This window comes from Athene cunicularia (genome assembly GCF_003259725.1).
Source record: "Athene cunicularia isolate RWA chromosome 1 unlocalized genomic scaffold, athCun1 chr1_part2, whole genome shotgun sequence".
Lineage (NCBI taxonomy): Eukaryota > Metazoa > Chordata > Aves > Strigiformes > Strigidae > Athene > Athene cunicularia.
Genome location: NW_020799092.1, coordinates 2,681,928 through 2,699,849, shown reverse-complemented (window position 1 = coordinate 2,699,849; position 17,922 = coordinate 2,681,928). Strand labels below are relative to the sequence as shown.

The 17,922-nt window shown below is 50.4% G+C and overlaps 1 protein-coding gene across 2 annotated transcripts in view; it reads left to right on the top strand.

The window, feature by feature from the left end:
• Positions 1 to 15,850, top strand: part of MRTFA (myocardin related transcription factor A) — a 47,860-nt gene extending 32,010 nt beyond the window's left edge. For both annotated transcript variants that reach the window (XM_026840981.1, XM_026840982.1), the window contains exons 3-14: positions 139 to 194; positions 1,757 to 1,832; positions 2,478 to 2,639; positions 4,065 to 4,240; positions 4,705 to 4,860; positions 5,355 to 5,605; positions 5,957 to 6,128; positions 6,410 to 7,525; positions 8,693 to 8,857; positions 10,931 to 11,105; positions 11,506 to 11,565; positions 12,012 to 15,850. In XM_026840981.1, the coding sequence (XP_026696782.1) occupies positions 139 to 194; positions 1,757 to 1,832; positions 2,478 to 2,639; positions 4,065 to 4,240; positions 4,705 to 4,860; positions 5,355 to 5,605; positions 5,957 to 6,128; positions 6,410 to 7,525; positions 8,693 to 8,857; positions 10,931 to 11,105; positions 11,506 to 11,565; positions 12,012 to 12,511 (3,065 nt within the window). In that variant the 3' untranslated portion in view covers positions 12,512 to 15,850. The remainder of the gene's footprint in view (positions 1 to 138; positions 195 to 1,756; positions 1,833 to 2,477; positions 2,640 to 4,064; positions 4,241 to 4,704; positions 4,861 to 5,354; positions 5,606 to 5,956; positions 6,129 to 6,409; positions 7,526 to 8,692; positions 8,858 to 10,930; positions 11,106 to 11,505; positions 11,566 to 12,011) is intronic.
• Positions 15,851 to 17,922: the final 2,072 nt, after the last annotated feature.

Genomic DNA, 17,922 nt, shown 5'->3' with positions numbered 1-17,922 from the left:
GAGATCTGGTCCAGTGTGTTGAAAGATGCAGGAGGCAGTTGCTGCAGTATATTTGCTAACTTAGTTGGCCTGAAGGGATGTGCAGTGAAAGAACTTCCATCATTCTAATTAATTCTCTAAATTTTTTCCTCCCAACAGCTCTGAAAAGTCCAGCTGCATTTCATGAACAAAGAAGGAGTTTGGAGCGGGCCAGGGTAAGATGCAATATTGTCTTTAATGTTTTGGGGAAGTCAGGAGTAGTATGTTTTGGTCATCCTGTATTTGTTAATGAGATGCAGAAGGGAATTGTTCATATTCTGGATGTAATACTGTGCTACGTAGTCAGAGATATATTGGATGGGGTGTTCTTTAGCTTGTATGTGGTGGTGGTTAACCCTCAGTGAACTAGTTGTGCCTAAAAACCATTGAATATGGTGCCTGGATTTCCCCTGGAGTCATCTTTCTGGAAGTCACTGGTATTACGCTTCCTCCCTATCCATATACTTTACATTTTTATTTTTATGGTGTCTGTTTTGCCCTTAAATGCACCTATCATGTGGAACTCAGTTCCACCTTTGAAGAAAGTGTATGGTTTCTCAGTTACCTGCATGTGCACTTATCTAGGACATTAGAAACTGAAAATTTAATAGAGAAGATCCCCCACAAAATCTTGTAATACTGAAATCACTCAGACTAATGGCTCTATAGAAAGAGGAAGTCAGGCGTCACAGAGCACCTTTGCTAACTGGGGGGTTTCTTGACGATTTCTGTTCTTCAAAAGGCCTATGGGGATAGTTTTTTGTCTGATTAGCTGATGGGGGCAATAAAACCTGTTGGGCTAAGTTTTGTTTTAAAAGTGAAATCAAATAAGTAAAAAAATAACAGGTGTGATTAAAACCTGTAAGGGAGTGTTAACACTTTAAAATGTGGAATGATTGGAACAGTGGACTTTGCATTAAGACCAGTGTCCCAAAAGCTTTTGCTTCTTCCTCCTCCTTTTTCCTAAAACCTTCTTAATAAGGTAGTATTTTGGTGTGGGTAATTGAGCAAGTATGGTGCAGTTTTCTGAGTGACTTTAATATTTATTTACTCTGAAGGCCCATCCTGATGGCCAGTACTTACCAGTCCATTACCCACTGCTCCCAGATTCCCATTCCTGGGCTGTGTAGAGGGTAACATGCTCAGCCCAGACAGGGTCATCTCTGTATATTGCTCTGTAGTGCATTCTCCAAAGACAGAACTTAAAGCAGCTCTAGAAATGAAATGAGTCTTGTCATAGCATTAAGATTGTGCCTGCCAAGGGACTGCATAGGGTCTTTAGCTTAACAAATAACATACTCTTTTATTTGTTTAAATATATGCCCTAACCACAAGTCAGCCCTGCATGCCAGCAGCATATGAAAGTATTTGCTGTGAACAATGGAACCAGTGCATTTATCTTTCATGCAAAAATAAATGTCTTGAATTTAACCCTGACACAAGTTACTGATGTTCCCTAAAAGGGGAAAAGAGGGCTTTAGCTCTTGAGGAAGTCCCTTCCAGTTTGTGTTCTGTGCAACAGTGCATGGCTAGGCTGAGGCAATTACGGTAAAAGGTCATCTTTAGAATAAGCCTATTCTCTGGGTGCTCTGGGACAGAAGATATGCCCCTTCTGTGTTTATTTAGATCTCAGTAACAACTAAAGATGGTTCTTTCTCTTGTTTGTGCTGTCCAAGATTACCTCGATCCTGTGTCCGATCAACTGAAATTGGTTCTTGCTTGTCTATTTTTGCTGTAGACAGAGGATTATCTGAAACGGAAAATCCGGTCCCGGCCAGAGAGATCAGAGCTGGTTAGGATGCACATTCTGGAAGGTATGGCACTTACTACACAGGAAAACATCACAATAAACTTAATTGTCATTACTCATTTAAGAGCTTCCTATTTTGTCTCTGGTCCCCAAGTCTTTCTTTGACTTGGGAGCAGGCAGAACGTCATGCCTGTTGCATGATTTCTTGGGAGTTATTCAGTTCTGCTTACATGAAGATCCTCAGAAGAATCTCTTTATATGAACTCAAATTGTGCAATTTTATGTAGCTGAGCAACAGTGAAATAGAATGACCATGGATTGCTCTTCTACTAAGGGAACACACTGTAAAATATCCAAGAGGGAGTGAGGCAGATTTGATCTAATTAGTGAACACCTCAGTTTCAGAGAGAGAGTACTATGGCTGCTGCTGAGCACCACATCTTTGGACACAACTGAAAGGGAAAAGATGAATAAGAATTGGCTGAGTCAGTTTGAAAACAGTGAATTTGTCCTATTCTAGAGTCACAAGGAGTACTAAATATATAATCTTTATAGTGCATAGTTATCTGTTGTTCTCTGCAACTATTTTTCTGTACAGTTATCTACCGTTATCTAGAGTTGCCTTTCTGGACAGAAGTAAAATACTGCTGAAGTGCATAGGTTGACCATTGCTGGATTGATGCCATTTTATTTACTTTCCTCCGAACAGAGACCTCAGCTGAACCCTCCTTGCAGGCTAAGCAGCTGAAGCTAAAGAGAGCCAGACTGGCAGATGACCTAAATGAGAAGATAGCGCAGAGGCCAGGTCCCATGGAGCTGGTGGAGAAGAACATCTTGCCTGTAGAATCGAGCCTGAAGGAAGCCATTATTGGTAAAGTGGGAGGAGGATCTGTGTTGAAGGCATTGTCCACAGGTGGCTGTGATTTCCTATCAATTCACCTGCCTGTCTGACTGCAATTCCATGGTTGGTCCTGTTTTCCTGTTTCAGAATCACAGGCTTTCAGCCCCAAGCATTCTGAAAAGCAGAACTGCCTCTGGCCCAGATAGTGCTACGGAGGCATGAGCTTATAGGAAGTATGGACATCCCAGAATAACGTGAAAGCAATCGCATACCCTAAAGACTTTGAAAGGCTGTTGAAGATTGAATTCTGTAGATTCTCTCCTTAAAAATCCCTCTCTCGGTATAATGTGTCTGCAACCTTGGTCAGGGAGAACCCACTGACTTACTCAGATCAGGGAGAGGAGACAGAATATAAACAGGTGTAATGAAACAAAAGCTGTCTGTGAACTTCAAAACTTCATAGGATTCAACCCCTTTAAAAATAAACCAGAACAGATGTAAGTCATGCCAGTGCCATTCCAAGGGCTGAAAGGAATGTTGAGGAATAGCCTTCCCACTGCCTGAGCAGTGTTCTTTCCTGTCTTCCCAGACTGAGCAGTCTCTGTGTGTCTGTGGTTTATTCATCCCCTCAAACACACACAGCTACTTTAAAGACAAATGGGACACAACTGTGAGCAAGGTGGAATACTTCTCATGAAAAAGGAAAAGGACAGTGTTGTGGGAGAGCCTGGCTTCACTATTGCACAAAATGTGATTGAAGAAGAGAAAGAGTGAACTTGTGAACTGGAGCATTAGAGATGTGGCTTGCTTCTGACTGAGCGGAGTACATCTCTCTGGATTTCTGTTGCTTTTACGTTAGGTGCAAATGATAGTATTTTCCTGCATACCAGGGTAAATTTGAGATAATGTAATCTAAAAAACATTAGTACATTACAGATGTATACTCACATGAATTTATCTCATGGATATGTAGATAGATAGAAATGCTAATAGCAGTCAGGGCCACTGCTTAATCCATAGCTCGTGTTGCTTATAAAGCCAGAGGACAGTTTGGGATGCTGTCTTGAAGAGGGATTCTTCCTTCCACCACAGGATGAACATCAAGGAAACCATGACTCAACCTTACCCTGTCTAACCTTCTTCTTTGGTGCCAGATGATAATCAAATAAGCCATGCCACAGGTCTGGGTTTGGGCAGAGTTAAGTAGCTCTTGTTACACTTTCTGATCTTGTCTAGCTAAGAAGCAAGAGAAATGGTTCGCCCCAGTCTGTATTATTTTATTCTACCTAAAATTGATCTGGTATGTGCTCTGTTCTCTCATTTTTAGCTGGTGCTTTAGGCACAACTCAAACACAACTCTCTCCATGCCTTCATTATCTTTGTGAAACATCTAGTGTCAACTGAAATAATCTCCTACTCCACTTTAAAGGCCACAGTTGATGTTTGTGTTTTCAGTTGGACAGGTGAACTACCCAAAGGTTGCAGACAATTCCTCCTTTGATGAGGACAGCAGTGATGCCCTCTCCCCAGAACAGCCAGCCAGCCATGAGTCCCAGGGGTCTGTCCCATCACCAATGGACTCCCGGATTTGTGAGCCTCTTCCTAGCACCACTGGCACATCACTAGCTCAGGTGAGAATGCGGTGGCCTCCTGCAGTGCCCTGGAGCTTCAAGCTACTGCTGATTAGTGGCAGAGGGTCCTAAAAATTGAGACCAAGGGATCCTTGAAAGGTATATTCTGTGAGATTTCACAAGGGCTCTTAGCTCTGTGTGGTGTTGGTGAAGTCCTGTGGTTATTCAGAAGCCCGCATAGTGGTGCCACGTGGGCAAGGGGGGCAGTAATTACTTGGCAATACAGCCTGTGTGCGACTTATTCTCTCAGGCAAAGCTGGGAGATATAGGTGTGGGATTTTGTTTCCTTTTCTGCTCTGAGAAGTTGTGCTGCTTCTCAGGGACAGCTGAAGCAGTGGGTTAAAAAAGTCTAATTAATGACTTGAAGCCTGTGCTGCTTCCCTCTAAGTGGACATTTCCTGCACTCTCTTAAACTGTTTCCCTTCTCATACATATATTCATTATGCCTTTTTCTGTCCCTTCAGGGTACATCCCAATTGCAGATTAGTGCAGACTCCAGTGAAACACTTTTCCTACCTGAACAGCCACCCCCGCCTCTGCCACCACCACCCCTTCTGCCCCCTAGTCTTACCAACGGAGCAGCTCTTACTGCTGCCAAGCCCCCACCAACACTCATTAAGGTACTTTTTTGCCTGATTTCTTTATTGTTGTAGTCTGAAGGAAGATGAGATGGTTACTCTGAAGAAGGTTTGGAGTTGGAAGTACTGTGTTGACAGATGCAAAGGAAGGAAAGCTTATTTCTCACTAGTGTCTTCCTCTGACACTAGTTGTAACATATTTAATAGGTTTTTCTGTTCCACGATGTATTAATCTTCTGTAAAATGGGTCCTGAATGCAAAATGTTTTGAAACAATCAATATTATCCATAGTCAGTGAGTCTGCACTGGATGAGCAAGTGATCTGGTGTGCTGGGAAAGGTGACCTGCATTATGGTGCAGTGTAAGTCAGTGTGGGTGCTGTGACTATATTGTTGCCTGTAGAGAAGCATGGATAGGCCCTGAGGTCAAATCTGGAGAATTTTGAAATTAAAATCCCAGTGTGTGTTTTGGTTTACATGGGGTGTTATGTTATTTCAGTGTTTCAATTCTTACTTGCTTCCTTTTCTTCCAAATAGCAAAGCCAGCCCAAGTCTGCTAGTGAGAAGTCTCAGCGCAGTAAAAAAGCCAAGGAGTTGAAGCCGAAAGTCAAGAAGCTTAAATATCATCAGTATATTCCCCCGGACCAAAAGCAGGACAAGGGAGCTCCTCCCATGGATTCATCCTATGCCAAAATACTGCAGCAGCAGCAGCTCTTTCTTCAGCTTCAGATCCTCAACCAGCAGCAGCAGCACTACAACTATCAGACCATCCTGCCAGCCCCACCAAAGTATGGGTCCTAGATGGCAGCTCTCTCTTTGGAAGCACTTGCTTCCCCAGTACTGTTATCGGAGACGATGTGCTCCAGGTGTGAGGTGTGGCAGTGGGGTGTAAGCACTCAATCTTGTTAGGTTACAGCAGGCCTCAAAAAGGGTGGGTGTCAGATGAATCAGACAAAAACAGCTGAAGTGAGTCGGTTGGCAGAGTAAGGGGCATGGATATAGTCAAAGGCAGTGGTGTACTTTAGTGTCTAGGGTGGCATTAGTGACCCAGATGTTTCTGAATGTATATGTTGACACTGAGTGCCTCCGGTGCCTTTCCACTTTTGTTTCGATGCCTGTGCTTTTTTTTTTCCCTGTAGGCCACCAGGAGAGCAGCAGAGTGGTGCCAGTGCCCCTGCTGTACGCAATCTCTCTGCCACAGTCAGCAGTGCATCTTCAGTATCCCCTGGTTCCAGTGGCCTGATGCGACAGAACAGTAATGCTGCGGTGGGCAAGCCTGGACCTCTCCCTGTCAACCTAGATGAGATGAAGGTAAATGTCTGTGAAGCTGCACAGCCCCTTTTTTGCTATTGTCTGAGGGCAGTACTGAATCATGTTGCTGCCCCAGAGCAGGGCTGAGATGGACTGACAGGAGTTAGTGATAACAGCTGGTATTGCTGCCCTGCAGTCTGTACCTGCAGAGCAGGTTTACTGGCCTGCAGGAAGGACAGTTTAGTCCTTTGCCTCGTGGCTCTGGTAGCGGCTAATAGTTGTTCTCGTTGGAGTGTATGTTCTCTCAATGTTGCCCTCTTTTGGTTTTTTCCCTGTATCAGGTAGCAGAGCTGAAGCAAGAGTTGAAATTGAGGGCCTTGCCTGTCTCGGGCACAAAGACAGACCTGATTGAGCGTCTCAGAGCTTACCAAGACCAGAACGGTGCAGCCGGCCAAACAACCTCCACTCCCAAGCCCAGCACAGCAGCCGTCCTCCCAAAAGCTGCTGAAGTGGTGGTAGCCTTCCCAGCTGCCAGGCTGAGCACGGGGCCAGCCCTGGTCACCACTGGCATTGCACCAGCAGAAGTAGTTGTGGCCACAGTCACTGGTGGCGGTGTGATGAAGTTCGGCAGCACAGGTTCGACTCCTCCTGTTTCTCCAACTCCTTCTGAGCGCTCACAGATGAGCACAGGGGATGAGAACTCAGCCACTGGAGACACCTTTGGAGAGATGGTGACTTCACCCCTGACCCAGCTCACCTTGCAGGCGTCTCCTGTGCAGTTCCTGGTGAAGGAAGAAAGCTCCAAGTCTGCCTCCTGCAGCATAAATGCCATACCCAGGTCGGAGCGGTGTAGCAGTGGTAACAGCAGAGATGCAGAAGTTAGGGACAAAGACCAGATGCTGCAGGAGAAGGACAAGCAGATCGAGGAACTCACCCGCATGCTAAAGCAGAAGCAGCAGCTGGTTGAGATGCTTAGACTACAGCTAGAGCAGGAGAAGCGCTCTCAGCAGTCACTACCAGCCCCAGCGGCTGCAGGAGAAGGAACAGCCCTTGCCTCCAACCCAGTAGCATTTGGCACCCAGGTCAAGAGTGAAAACGGTTTCCTGAGTTGCCAGTCTGCAAAGCAATCCAGTGGCCAAACAGACCAATTCAGCCCTGCACCAACTGCTAGCCAAATGGACACTTCAAATCCAAGCCCAGTGCCAAAGAAAGCTGTGATAGTGAAGCAGGAGGTGCCAGCTGCGGAAGCAGAGCTACCGTGCCAGGCCCACAGCCCGCGGCTTTTCCTTGGCCAGAAAGGGAGTGCCCTGAGTGACCTCATCAAGGGCACCCCTCCCCCCACCCTCATCACCGACTCCACAGGGACCCACATCGTCCTCACCGTGACCAAGCAGAGTGCTGAGAGGCAGGGCCTCTCGCCCCATGGGAAGGCAGGGAGTAGCTGCCCAGCCTTGCAGGTAGGCAAGGGTTAGATCGCAGCCCTGCTGCATGCAGTTGGGTTCCTCTCTCCCTCTTCCTGCTGTTCAGGTTACCATAGGATGACTTAACACGGCAGAAATTCAATGCAGTAAATACTAAAATGGCTGAGTTGCTTGCTACGATGGCTGGTAGATCATGGCTTTGTAAAACAGAGCAGTGTAAGCAGATCTTCAGCAAAAAGACTGGAATTTGACAGTGATGAACTGTGTACAGCAATGCACAATTGACTGTGTGCATCACAGGCTGTTCAGCATTCTTCCAAACCCATGGTTCTTCCTTTTGTCAGGCAGAATCTCAGGCTTGGAGGACAAGGGTTTGCTGTGATGTTTCACTAGTTTTTGAAGGAACTACTGTCTGTGGTAGTAAAAAACCAGTGGAGTGTATTTCACCTCTTGCCCTTTACTGGAGAAATCATAGACCGAGTGATAGATATGTCACCTTATCTACTGAGAGCTGTAATCAGACCCTGGGAGCAGACTTTTTGCTTTTTGACTGCTCTTTATTTTAATGTGTGTCAGTATTCCAATGTTAACAGTATTTCATCAGAGATGATCTACTGTTCCCCTGTTGTCATGAGCTCAGCACTTAACAGAAGTGTTCAGAGTGTTTCTTCCAGGAAAGGATAAATATGCCCAGGTTTTATGGCCTAAGTCAAACCCCAACATCTTCCATGGCATAAGAGAAGATTTTCATTCTCTGCTGCTTTATTTCCTGCACCTTCTGCAGAGCAAGTGGCAGCGTCTACCCTCAGGGACAGGCACTGTGCAGGCTGCGTTTGCTGTGTAGCAGATGAGATGCCAGGCAGCTGTCTAAATACCAGCATCCAGTGTCACCACTGATACCCCAGGGTATCTCACCTGAATTCCAGACGCTGGTCCAAGCAGGCACAGGTCCTGTATCAGGTCTGCCAGCCCTAGAAGGATGTCCTGGATAGCCCAGGGGTTTTGACTGGGACTACCTCCTCTTTTAGGACTCTTGATTCCCATCCCAATCTGATTTCTGTGCTTGATGAAACAGAATGATTGACTAAATTTCCTAAAGAGTGGGGAAGAACAAACTGCAGAAATCCTTTAAGACAGATAGGCCTTGCTCCATGTTGTTTGTGTCTGGGGAGTAACTTCTCACGGATACCCTTTTCTTTCCAGAGAGTACAATCATCGCCCGCTAAAACTTCCAGCCAACCACCGTGTCAGCTACCTGCAAGCACCCCTCAGCAGCCCACGCAGCAGCAGAAGCAGCAGCCCGTGCAGAAGCAGCAGCAGCCCCTGCAGCAGCATCCACCCAGAGGACGAAACCAATCTGTCAGAAAGGTAGCTCACTGCCTGCACACTTTTCTTCCTTGTTTTTCTTTGCCTGCTGCCGGTTGCAGAGGTGGGAAGGGGACACACACACAGTCCTGGTCAGAGACCATCATCACAGGAAAAGAGAGATCTCACAGCAGCTTCTGCCACAGCTCGCAGCTGCACAGAGTGGTTTTGAGCTTGAATGTGGCAGCAGCAGGGGTGCCTGGCATGGCCTCTCCATTCCCCAGCCTCCTGCTGCACTAGCTTCGATGGAGAGCCCATCAGGCAGGAGGTTTCCTTCCCTATGGGCATGCTTGGAAGTGCTTTGGCTTTACAGCAAAGAGCTCCAGGCTAAACACTGGCAATTTACTGGCTTCTGCCCTTTGGTCCCATATCTTTGTAGAATACCAGCTGGTGTTTTAAACAAAGCAATGAGAAGCCAGAGTGGGCAGTCTTAGTGCACAGTGGTGTCCCTAACTCTTGAAGGAGCGCTAGTAAACTGAAAAGGTGACTCCTGCATGGAAGTGAGTGGTATGTCTGCTACTGAAGGTGGTGTATGAGCCCTGAGAGGGGCAAAAGGATGAATACTCTGGTACTGATGAACATGCTGTGATTTCCATTCCTGTGCTTTGGACATACCTGTTAATCACCTCTTTTTCTGAAGTGCAGTGCTGGTTCAGGAAAGAGCACCTCCGGCTTTACCCCTTCTCTGGGTGATGGCTCGAAAGAGGCTCCTCTGCTGCCCATATCATCCCTTTCTAGCCTATGTAGTACTCTCTCTAATATGTAATTAAGATACAGAAAGATTATGAAGAGTTTTTAGAGCTTGGAGGATCACTTCTGAGTCAGATCCTGGAAAGGATATGGACAGGAGAGATTTCTAGCTTAGTCAGAGTGGGATACCTACTTTGCAAAGGGTCAGGGCTTTGATTTGCTTTGAGAACTTTTGAGGAAATGCAGAAGTAAATGAAGGCACCTTTTCCCTCAGACTCCCTTGGCTTGTGTGCTGTGGAGGCATTTGTAGGGACTCTCCTAATCCTTTTGCCTCCCTGTAGAGTCAGAAACCAGGTTGCAGGTGGTCACAGGGCAGCTGCCCCACACCATATTGTCTTTCTCAGCACCTCCAAACCTGCAGCCCTTATTTCCCGATGATTTCCACAAACAGTCCCTGAAAATTGCTGCACACCCAGTGTGTCAAAAAGGCACCCTCACAGCACATCCCAGTGGCCTGTGCCACAGCACCAATTTCCAGCCCCTCTCAGGAAGAGAGCAGACCCCAGAGCAGCTGGCTGGGGCCCGGGGTTGTTCCTATACCTGCAGGTCACAGAACAGATGAACAACTTTCCAGGGAAAACAGGATGGGGAAGAGCATCTACACGTGCAAGTGTTGGGACTGGCATTCATCTACTGCCCAGGGATCACTGCTCCAGGGGAGCAAGCTTCAGTGTGGATCACACCTAATGGCTGTAGAGGCAAAGACCTGATCCACATTTTAACTTCTCTTCTGGGCAGTTGTGTGCTGATTCATCTGGTAAAGCTGAGTCATGAGCACCACTTCCTGCAGCACTTGGGGTTTCCTTTGGAGGCCTCTGGTGCTGCTGAGTGTTCTTATGTTCTCCATCCACCATCAGGCTGTGAAACTTGCTGCTAGTGAAGCTTGATTGTGTCCCCAAAACAGTCACTGCAGAGGGAGGTGGGTGAAAGATAGATCCTGAATATATGGAGCAGAGTAGGCTGAACACAACAAGGGAAGTGGCCTTTCTCTCCACAGTGCTGGAGGAATCCCCCACTTGGGCAGATGAGGCTCTCCCCACCCAGGAGTGGCCTGGTGGTGGTTTGTGGTCTGGTTGCTTTAGCATTAGAAAAATCAGCAAAAGATTTCCAGCTGTGAGTTGGAGGGGAAATCTTATCTTCCTCCCCTGCAGCCAGGGCATAGTGCACAGAGCATGCAAAAGAAGCCAGGCAGCTGGGAGCAGAGCAGTGCAGACCTCTCTGTGCAGCGCTTGCCAAGAGAGGGGGTGATGGTGTCTCACGCAGCTGAGAGACAGGAGTTGATGTGGGTTTTCCCCTGATCAGCCCTTCTGCTTTCATTCTCAACAGCCCTCATCACAGCCTGGCTCTCCTGCTGCCCCTTCCCCATCCCAGATGGACCTGGAGCAGCAACAGCAGGTATCGCTTTTTGGAACGCCTCCACCTCCTCTCCCTGTTCCCTCGGTCCCAATGAAAGAGCCACCAGGCTACGAAGAGGCCATGAAGCAACAGCCAAAGGCCCAGGTGAGAGCAGTTCTTCTCCCCGGTTTCCTTGGAGAGCAAGTGAAAAGGTGCCACTGTAAATCTGCTTAGATCCCTGGTCTGGGCAAGTAACAGAGAATGGAGACACAACTGCACCTTCCTAGCTGAATTCCTTCTGGAGGGTTTGGGGCAGACCCTATACCACAGATACGAGATCCCAGGCCACTCGCTGCACAGTGTTAATACAGCAGTTGGCGACTACCTTCCCATCCAGTAACAGCCTGGGGTTACAGGGGATTCTGGTGCTGTGCCTCCACATGCTTATTCTTGCTAGATAAGAGCCCCATCCCTGGGTCGAGGGAGGAGAGCCAGCAGCCAAGGGTGTTGCTGGAGGTAGAAGCACCCTTGGGAAATATGAAGCTAATCCTGTGCTTGTTATCCCCAGAATGGCTGTTCCAGCCAGCAGATGGATGACCTGTTTGACATTCTCATTGAAAGTGGAGGTAAGGAGACAGAGCCAGCAGTTCCCAGTCTTCAGGTTTGAGCCTGGGGATTGTAAAGCACCAAGGGGAGAGGCTGACATGACCCAGCTCTCTGCTTCTGTGTCCCTGCCAGTGCCTTTAGCAGGGACTTTGGCAGTAGTCATTAAGGCACTGAGAGAGATGTCAGTCAGGCATTACAGAACGATACAAAGCTTCTCGGTGGCTCTGCTGCATCGTATCTGGGCACATCACTTCTGTGGTACTGGACAGAGCCTGAATTCCCTGGGGGAGGGCTGAAACTCCACAGCAAGCCAAGCGCGGGCACAGGATGAGTTTTCTTATCCCAGCTGGTGATCAGCGATGGCTCAGTCTGGGGTGTCCCTGCTGCCCTGGTGGGTGGGAGGTATCCTTCTGGTGTTTGGCCAGGCTTTTCCTCACCCTGGCCTGCCTCTTCATTCCCTGTACAGAGATTTCTGCTGACTTCAAGGATCAGTCGTCCCCAGCTGGGAAGGAGCCACCCGTGGCCCCAGCCTGTTCCCCCCCGCCCGGCAGCCACCATTCCTCAGAGCTGGCGGTGCCCGTGTCCCTGGGGCAGCCAGTGCCTGTGGGCCGGCTGGAGGACTTCCTGGAGAGCAGCACTGGCCTCCCGCTGCTGACGGCAGGCCACGATGGGCCAGAGCCCCTGTCCCTGATTGATGACCTCCACAGTGAGATGCTGAGCAGTTCGGCCATCCTGGACCACCCGCCTTCACCTATGGACACCTCAGAATTGCACTTTGCTCATGAGCCGTCTGGGGGCATAGCCCTGGATCTGGCAGAGGCTAATTTGGACAGCATGGACTGGCTGGAGCTGCCAGGGGGGCCTGTCATGAGCCTGGCTCCCCTCAGCACTGCGGCTCCCAGCCTCTTTTCCACAGACTTCCTTGATGGACACGATCTGCAGCTGCACTGGGATTCTTGCTTGTAACTCTGTGAGCAGAGACCGAAGGGAATGGGAGTGGGACGGGACAGGCATGCAAGGGGAAGAGGCCAGTCAACCAAAAAAAAAAAACAAAAAAACCAAACAAAACAAAAAAAGAAATGAGCTCCCTAGTATTTGTGCTCCTCCCCCAACAGTGTCCTTCCTGCATGAAGCCACAGTGGTGGCAGAGGCTGACCCATTGCCCAAGTCACTGCTGCCTGGGCAGCGGGCCAGGCCAGGGCAGGGAGAACGGCTGCTGGGTGGGGGGAAGGCTGCAGGAGCTCTGAGGCTGGTGGCCGCCTGCCCGCTCTGTGCAGCCTGCCCCAGCCCACGGGAGGATGGAGGCAGCAGCCCCTCTTCCTCCTGCAGAAGCAGCGATGGCAGCGGTGGGCGTGGTGCCACCAGGCAGGCGTTCCCTCGTGTCTCACAGCGGGTCGGAGCGGGACTGGCCCTGAGCCCTTCTGCAAAGCGGCACCCCCCACCTTGTGGGATTGGCGAGTAAAGGGGGTTGTGTCAGTTCAAGGGTTGCAGAAGGAGATTCTATCTCCGGAGCAGGACCCTGAGGCAGGAGCACTGGCTGGGGGCCCCAACCCTCTGCACCACCTGCCCTCTGTCAGGGGAGGGCCTGATCCGTGTCCAGGTTGCGAGGAGCTGGGCAGAACAGGCATCTTTACCAAATGTCGCCAAAGGGAACCAGGGTTCCCCACCAACCTGGTAATGTCTAAGCTGGTTTCCCAAATATTGCTGAGCTTGGCAGAGGCCTTGCCTGCTTGCTTTTACTTGCTTTGGGCTGCAAAACTGATTCTTAAGGTGCTAAAATCCGGAGCCTTAGATGTTAAACCTGTCCTTCACTGCCCCAGAGCCCTGGCTGTGCCTGGCAGTGAGCCTTGAGGCACACCCCCTCCTCCCCAGCTTCCACAGGTACCCCGGGGTGAGCAGGGCAGGCAGCCGGGGTGGGGGTCAGGGACAAGAAAGCATCCATGTGTCCTGGGGAGCGTGTGAGGAGCACAGTCAGCCAGGAGCCACATATCATTAGGGGCCATGTGCAATCTGTCCCCAGCTGTGCTGTTGCCTCCCTGGAGTGGTTGCCCCAGGGGAAAGAACATCAGCCCCAACAGGCAAGGGGGGTGAAGCCACATTGGCAAAAGGGGTATTGTGTGGCACAACACAGCTCCTAGCTTGGTAGTGTGACGGTGAGGGCACCTTTCTGGGGACAAGTGGGACCCCAAAAGCAAGTAAGGGGCAGCAGCTGACCTCTGCTCTTCCCTCCAGGCCCACGGGGTACCAGGCAAAAGCAAAGGGCTGCTTCCTGGGAGCCGTGGCCCTGTGGGCAATGAGTATCCCAAACCCTCAGCATCAGGGTGCTGTTGTTCCTTGGGCAGGGTTTTGTGTTGGAAACCCAGGCCTAGGGCTCGCTCTCCTGCCGTTACTCCTGTCCCCTTTAAATCCCTGCATCTGTTAGTAGTAGCTCACAGCCATATTCACCCAGTGGCCACCTCACCTCACAGCTCTCCCTCCTTCAGCCCCGAGCTGGTCCTGCCCGCTCAGGCTGAGGGAGGTGGGACAGGGCTGGAGGCAGCGGCTCTAGAAATCAAAGGTGCTGACCCTGCTCAGGGTCAGGGCAAATTGCCATCCTTTTTTAGTGTCTCCTCCAGGATGCTGTGCCCACCTTTCCCTGCACTGGGCTGCAGTGCTGCCTGCTGGGAAGGGGTAGGTGTGGGTGGGCAGAGGCTGCTCCCCTGCCCCTTTGGTACCTGCTGCTCTTCTCAGAGGCAGCCTTGCCACATGGGTGCTCCACAGCCGGGCTGGGGGTGCCAGCCCTGCACAGCAGGTGGTCTGCCAACCACTGAACTGGCAGCCAAGTGGGGTCACGCCTGTTTTGCAGCTGAAATTCCTAATTTCCTGAGCCTTATTTGATTCTTAACTGCATAGGGAGCCACTTTCTTAATCATTTGAAGGGGGAGCCTGCTGGCAGCTTCCTTCCTTCCTGCCCCCTTCTCCTCCCCCAGATTGTACTCAAGTCAGAGCCTCTTATCTGTGTCCCTCAGTGTCCACACTGGTGAGGATATGCCCTTCCTCCACCCCACCGGCTTTCTGTTGCCCAAGCTACAGTGTTGTGTCCTGAACATGAGAATAACTGGGACTGGTGGACACCCCCTTCACCCCCCACTTCTCTCCCAGTGAAGCCCTGGTGCTCACTGGGAGCAGTTGCCTTACAGAGCTTCCCCAGGGCAGCTGCCCAGCCCTCAGGCCTGGTGGGCACAGGAAGCAGGGGGCTCTTAGGGGCAAAGTATGGGCGAAGGATGATCTTTCAAAAGCTAAGGGAAAAAAGCAAGGCCACCTATTTGTCAAACTCAGGCAAAATCAGCTTCTTTTACCCACTGTGAACAGTAGCCCCCACAAAAACCAGCTGTGTGATTTCTTTTGTACCAATAATTACAGAGCTGCAACCAGTAAATAAGGAATGAAAATATCTAAGTGCAATGAGCTCTGAGGAGAAGGTGGAAGCACCCTCCCTGCAGTCCTGGCCTGAACCCAGCCCTGGGCCAGGCCCCCCAAGTCGTCATTGGCAGAGAGAGGCCAATGCCTGTTATGGATCTCCCCCTTCCCAGGGGTTGCTGGTGAAAGGCTGAGCTCACAGCTGCTCCCTTTCACCTTTACCCACCCACCCTCATTTGTAAAACTGTAGGAATTTAATTACATTAAATTTGCCCAACATACTTGAAATTGGTTGATGGGCTTGACCATCAGATTCAAGACAGAATCCTGAGCTTCACCTCCTGAGGAACCCAGTGAACCTGCCTGAGCCCCTCGGCACAAGGGGCTTCTGCCAGGAGAGCCAGCGATAACTCTGTGCCCGGGGCAGAGGGAAGACGGTGCCTCATCCCAGGAAATATTAGAAAGTCTTTTCTCCAAGCAGTGCCCAGAGGAGGCTAGCCCGGTTCTCTGCTTTCTTACTATTATTTGTTTGAATAATAGTTCAGTAGTTCTTTGTTGGAAGAGGTATTCCCCTGGACATACATTTTTGCACCCATTGGGAAAAACAAAGTCTGATGTTCTGCCTCTACCTTGAATGTAATCCTGAATCTTTCTGCTGTAACCACTACTTGTTTGTAATGTGTATTTGACTAGCACGCACTCTCCCTTCCGCTATGCAGCAAACAGCGAGGGGCGATCAGCACCATCAGAGCCGGATGGTGTTGGGGCATCGGATCCAGAGCGAGTATTCAACTGGAAAAGGATACAAGTGACAAGTTAATGGGGGAGAGAATGGATCTTTAAATTGAATTATTTTTTCAGTTACAAATATTTGAAAAAAATCCATTTTATTAAAAAAATTCCAAACAGCCACGTGCTTAGAACCTTCTCTGCTATGCTGATGGGAAGGCTTGGGGCCACTCTGCCTCTTCCAGCTAAGGGTGGGTGAACCCTCTGGGTCTTTCTCAAGCCTGAAAAAAAACAGCTTGAACAGTGATGCCTCATCCCTTCCCGGCCACAGGGAGAGCCCTCTGTGTATGGAAATCACCTATGCTGCAACTAGAAGTAGGTCTTATGGTGGGAGAAGCACAGGCAGCTTTTACAGCCTCCTCCAGCCCAGCCGAGCCTGGTCCCCAGCTGTCACAGGGGTTACTGGCATTACTTTGACTGAAAACACTCATTTTCACCTCAGTAAATACACTGCAACTTCCACCCTCCTGTGGGCTTGGGCTTCAGACCGCAGGCCTCCCTTGGCCTGGGCCCTGTTCCTGTCCCACTCTGCAGATGAGACTCCACCTGCTTTTTCTGGAGAAGCTTTTTGCTGTACAAAACCACCACAGCCACTCCCCACCTGCCCAGCCCTGCTTTCTGCCAGCCCCTTACCCTTCGCTAAGGGCCCTCCTCCTGCAAGTGTCCCCTCACCCCCTAGTTTTGAGTATCTCTTGCTTGTATGGGGCTCTGCTGCACGCTGAATGTTGGGGAGGGCTGGCAGCAGGGGGGCAAGTGCCACCGCTGGCAGCACAACTGCTCCCACCCCTGTCGCTGCCCAGCCTTGGGACCAGGGCTGATGCAAGGCCAGCGCTGAGGCCCTGTGGTGCCAGCGCAGAAATGGGGTCATAATTATCAAATGGCAGAAATGAAGGATTAAATCTAGTCCAGGTCCTGTCAAAAAAGAGATCCAAAGCCCAGCACTCTCCCAAGATGCAGTTTATTTACAAACCCACCAAATAAAGTAAGAATCTAGTGTCATTTCACGAGTAGTTTGTGCTCACAGACAAGCGCTTTCAGTAGAAAGTCACAGACTCCATACCCAGAGCCACCACCACAAAGCAGCAATTCTCCACTCCTGACCTGCGTCCCCGCTGCTGCCGCAGAGCAAGGAGGATGAGTCAGTCTCCCTGAGCCAGCTCCAACCCGAACCCCATCCTGAGCTACAACCGTGCCAAAATATACACGTTCCTGGAGTTAATTTACAGCTTTTTGGTTAATAGTAAAAATCATCTACAGACTAAAATGACAGCATGAAACACTCATTTAGGGGCGAGGTGATTTTTGTCTGCTCCCAGAGGAGACAGGCCCATCCCCTAAAGCTGTTACAGCAGTAACAGGCTAGTGCAGTCAGGCACCTCTTGTCCACACCCCATGCCAGGGAGGCAGGATGAGGCTGATGCTGGTTCCCCCTTCTCAGCCCTAGCTCTAGGTCAGAGGAACTTGTCCAGGTGCTTCGGGTTTTGCCATCCCTCTCCCCAGCAGGGGCGAGCCCTTGGCTGGCACGGGGCGCGCTGTGCTGTCCCTGCTCCCCTGCAGCAATGAGTCTCTCACCAGCCCAATTCCACTTGCACCCGAGGTGCTGTCTACCAACGGCACCAGATCTCATGGATCAAAGCCACCCTGCGAGGGCTGCCTTGTCCCCAGAGCAACAGCAGCAGACACGCTCACACACCCACACAGCTGCTGGCCTGTGGAGCAGCCTGCGAGGGGCTGCAGGCCAGGCCGCTCCCCCCGGCACCGCGGGGAGGCAGGGCTGGGGCAAGTGGAAGATGGCGGGGGGGGGCAGACATGGGGAAGGCTGGGTAGGGACATTTGTTTTTGTGGCCGTAACACATTTGTCCCTTTGCAGCATCACCCTTGACCACCACCTCTGCAGCTCAGCCTCTTGGCACTGCTGCCATCTGTCCCAGGTGGTCTGGCAGCCCCCACCCTGACGGGGATTTTGTCACAGGTACAAGTGGGTGGGGTGGGGGGTGGTGGGGCAGGGGGCGAGACATGGTGGAGGGTGGGGGAAAGAAATGTGCGCCATTGAGAAGGCTCCCCAGGATGGGGTGGGGTGGAGGTCACCCATCTATGTCCCAGCTGAAGAGATGGTGCTTCACGAGCATGTCCTGCACCCCTTCCTTCAGCGGCTTCTTCTCCTTCTCCTGCAGGATGACACAGAGACC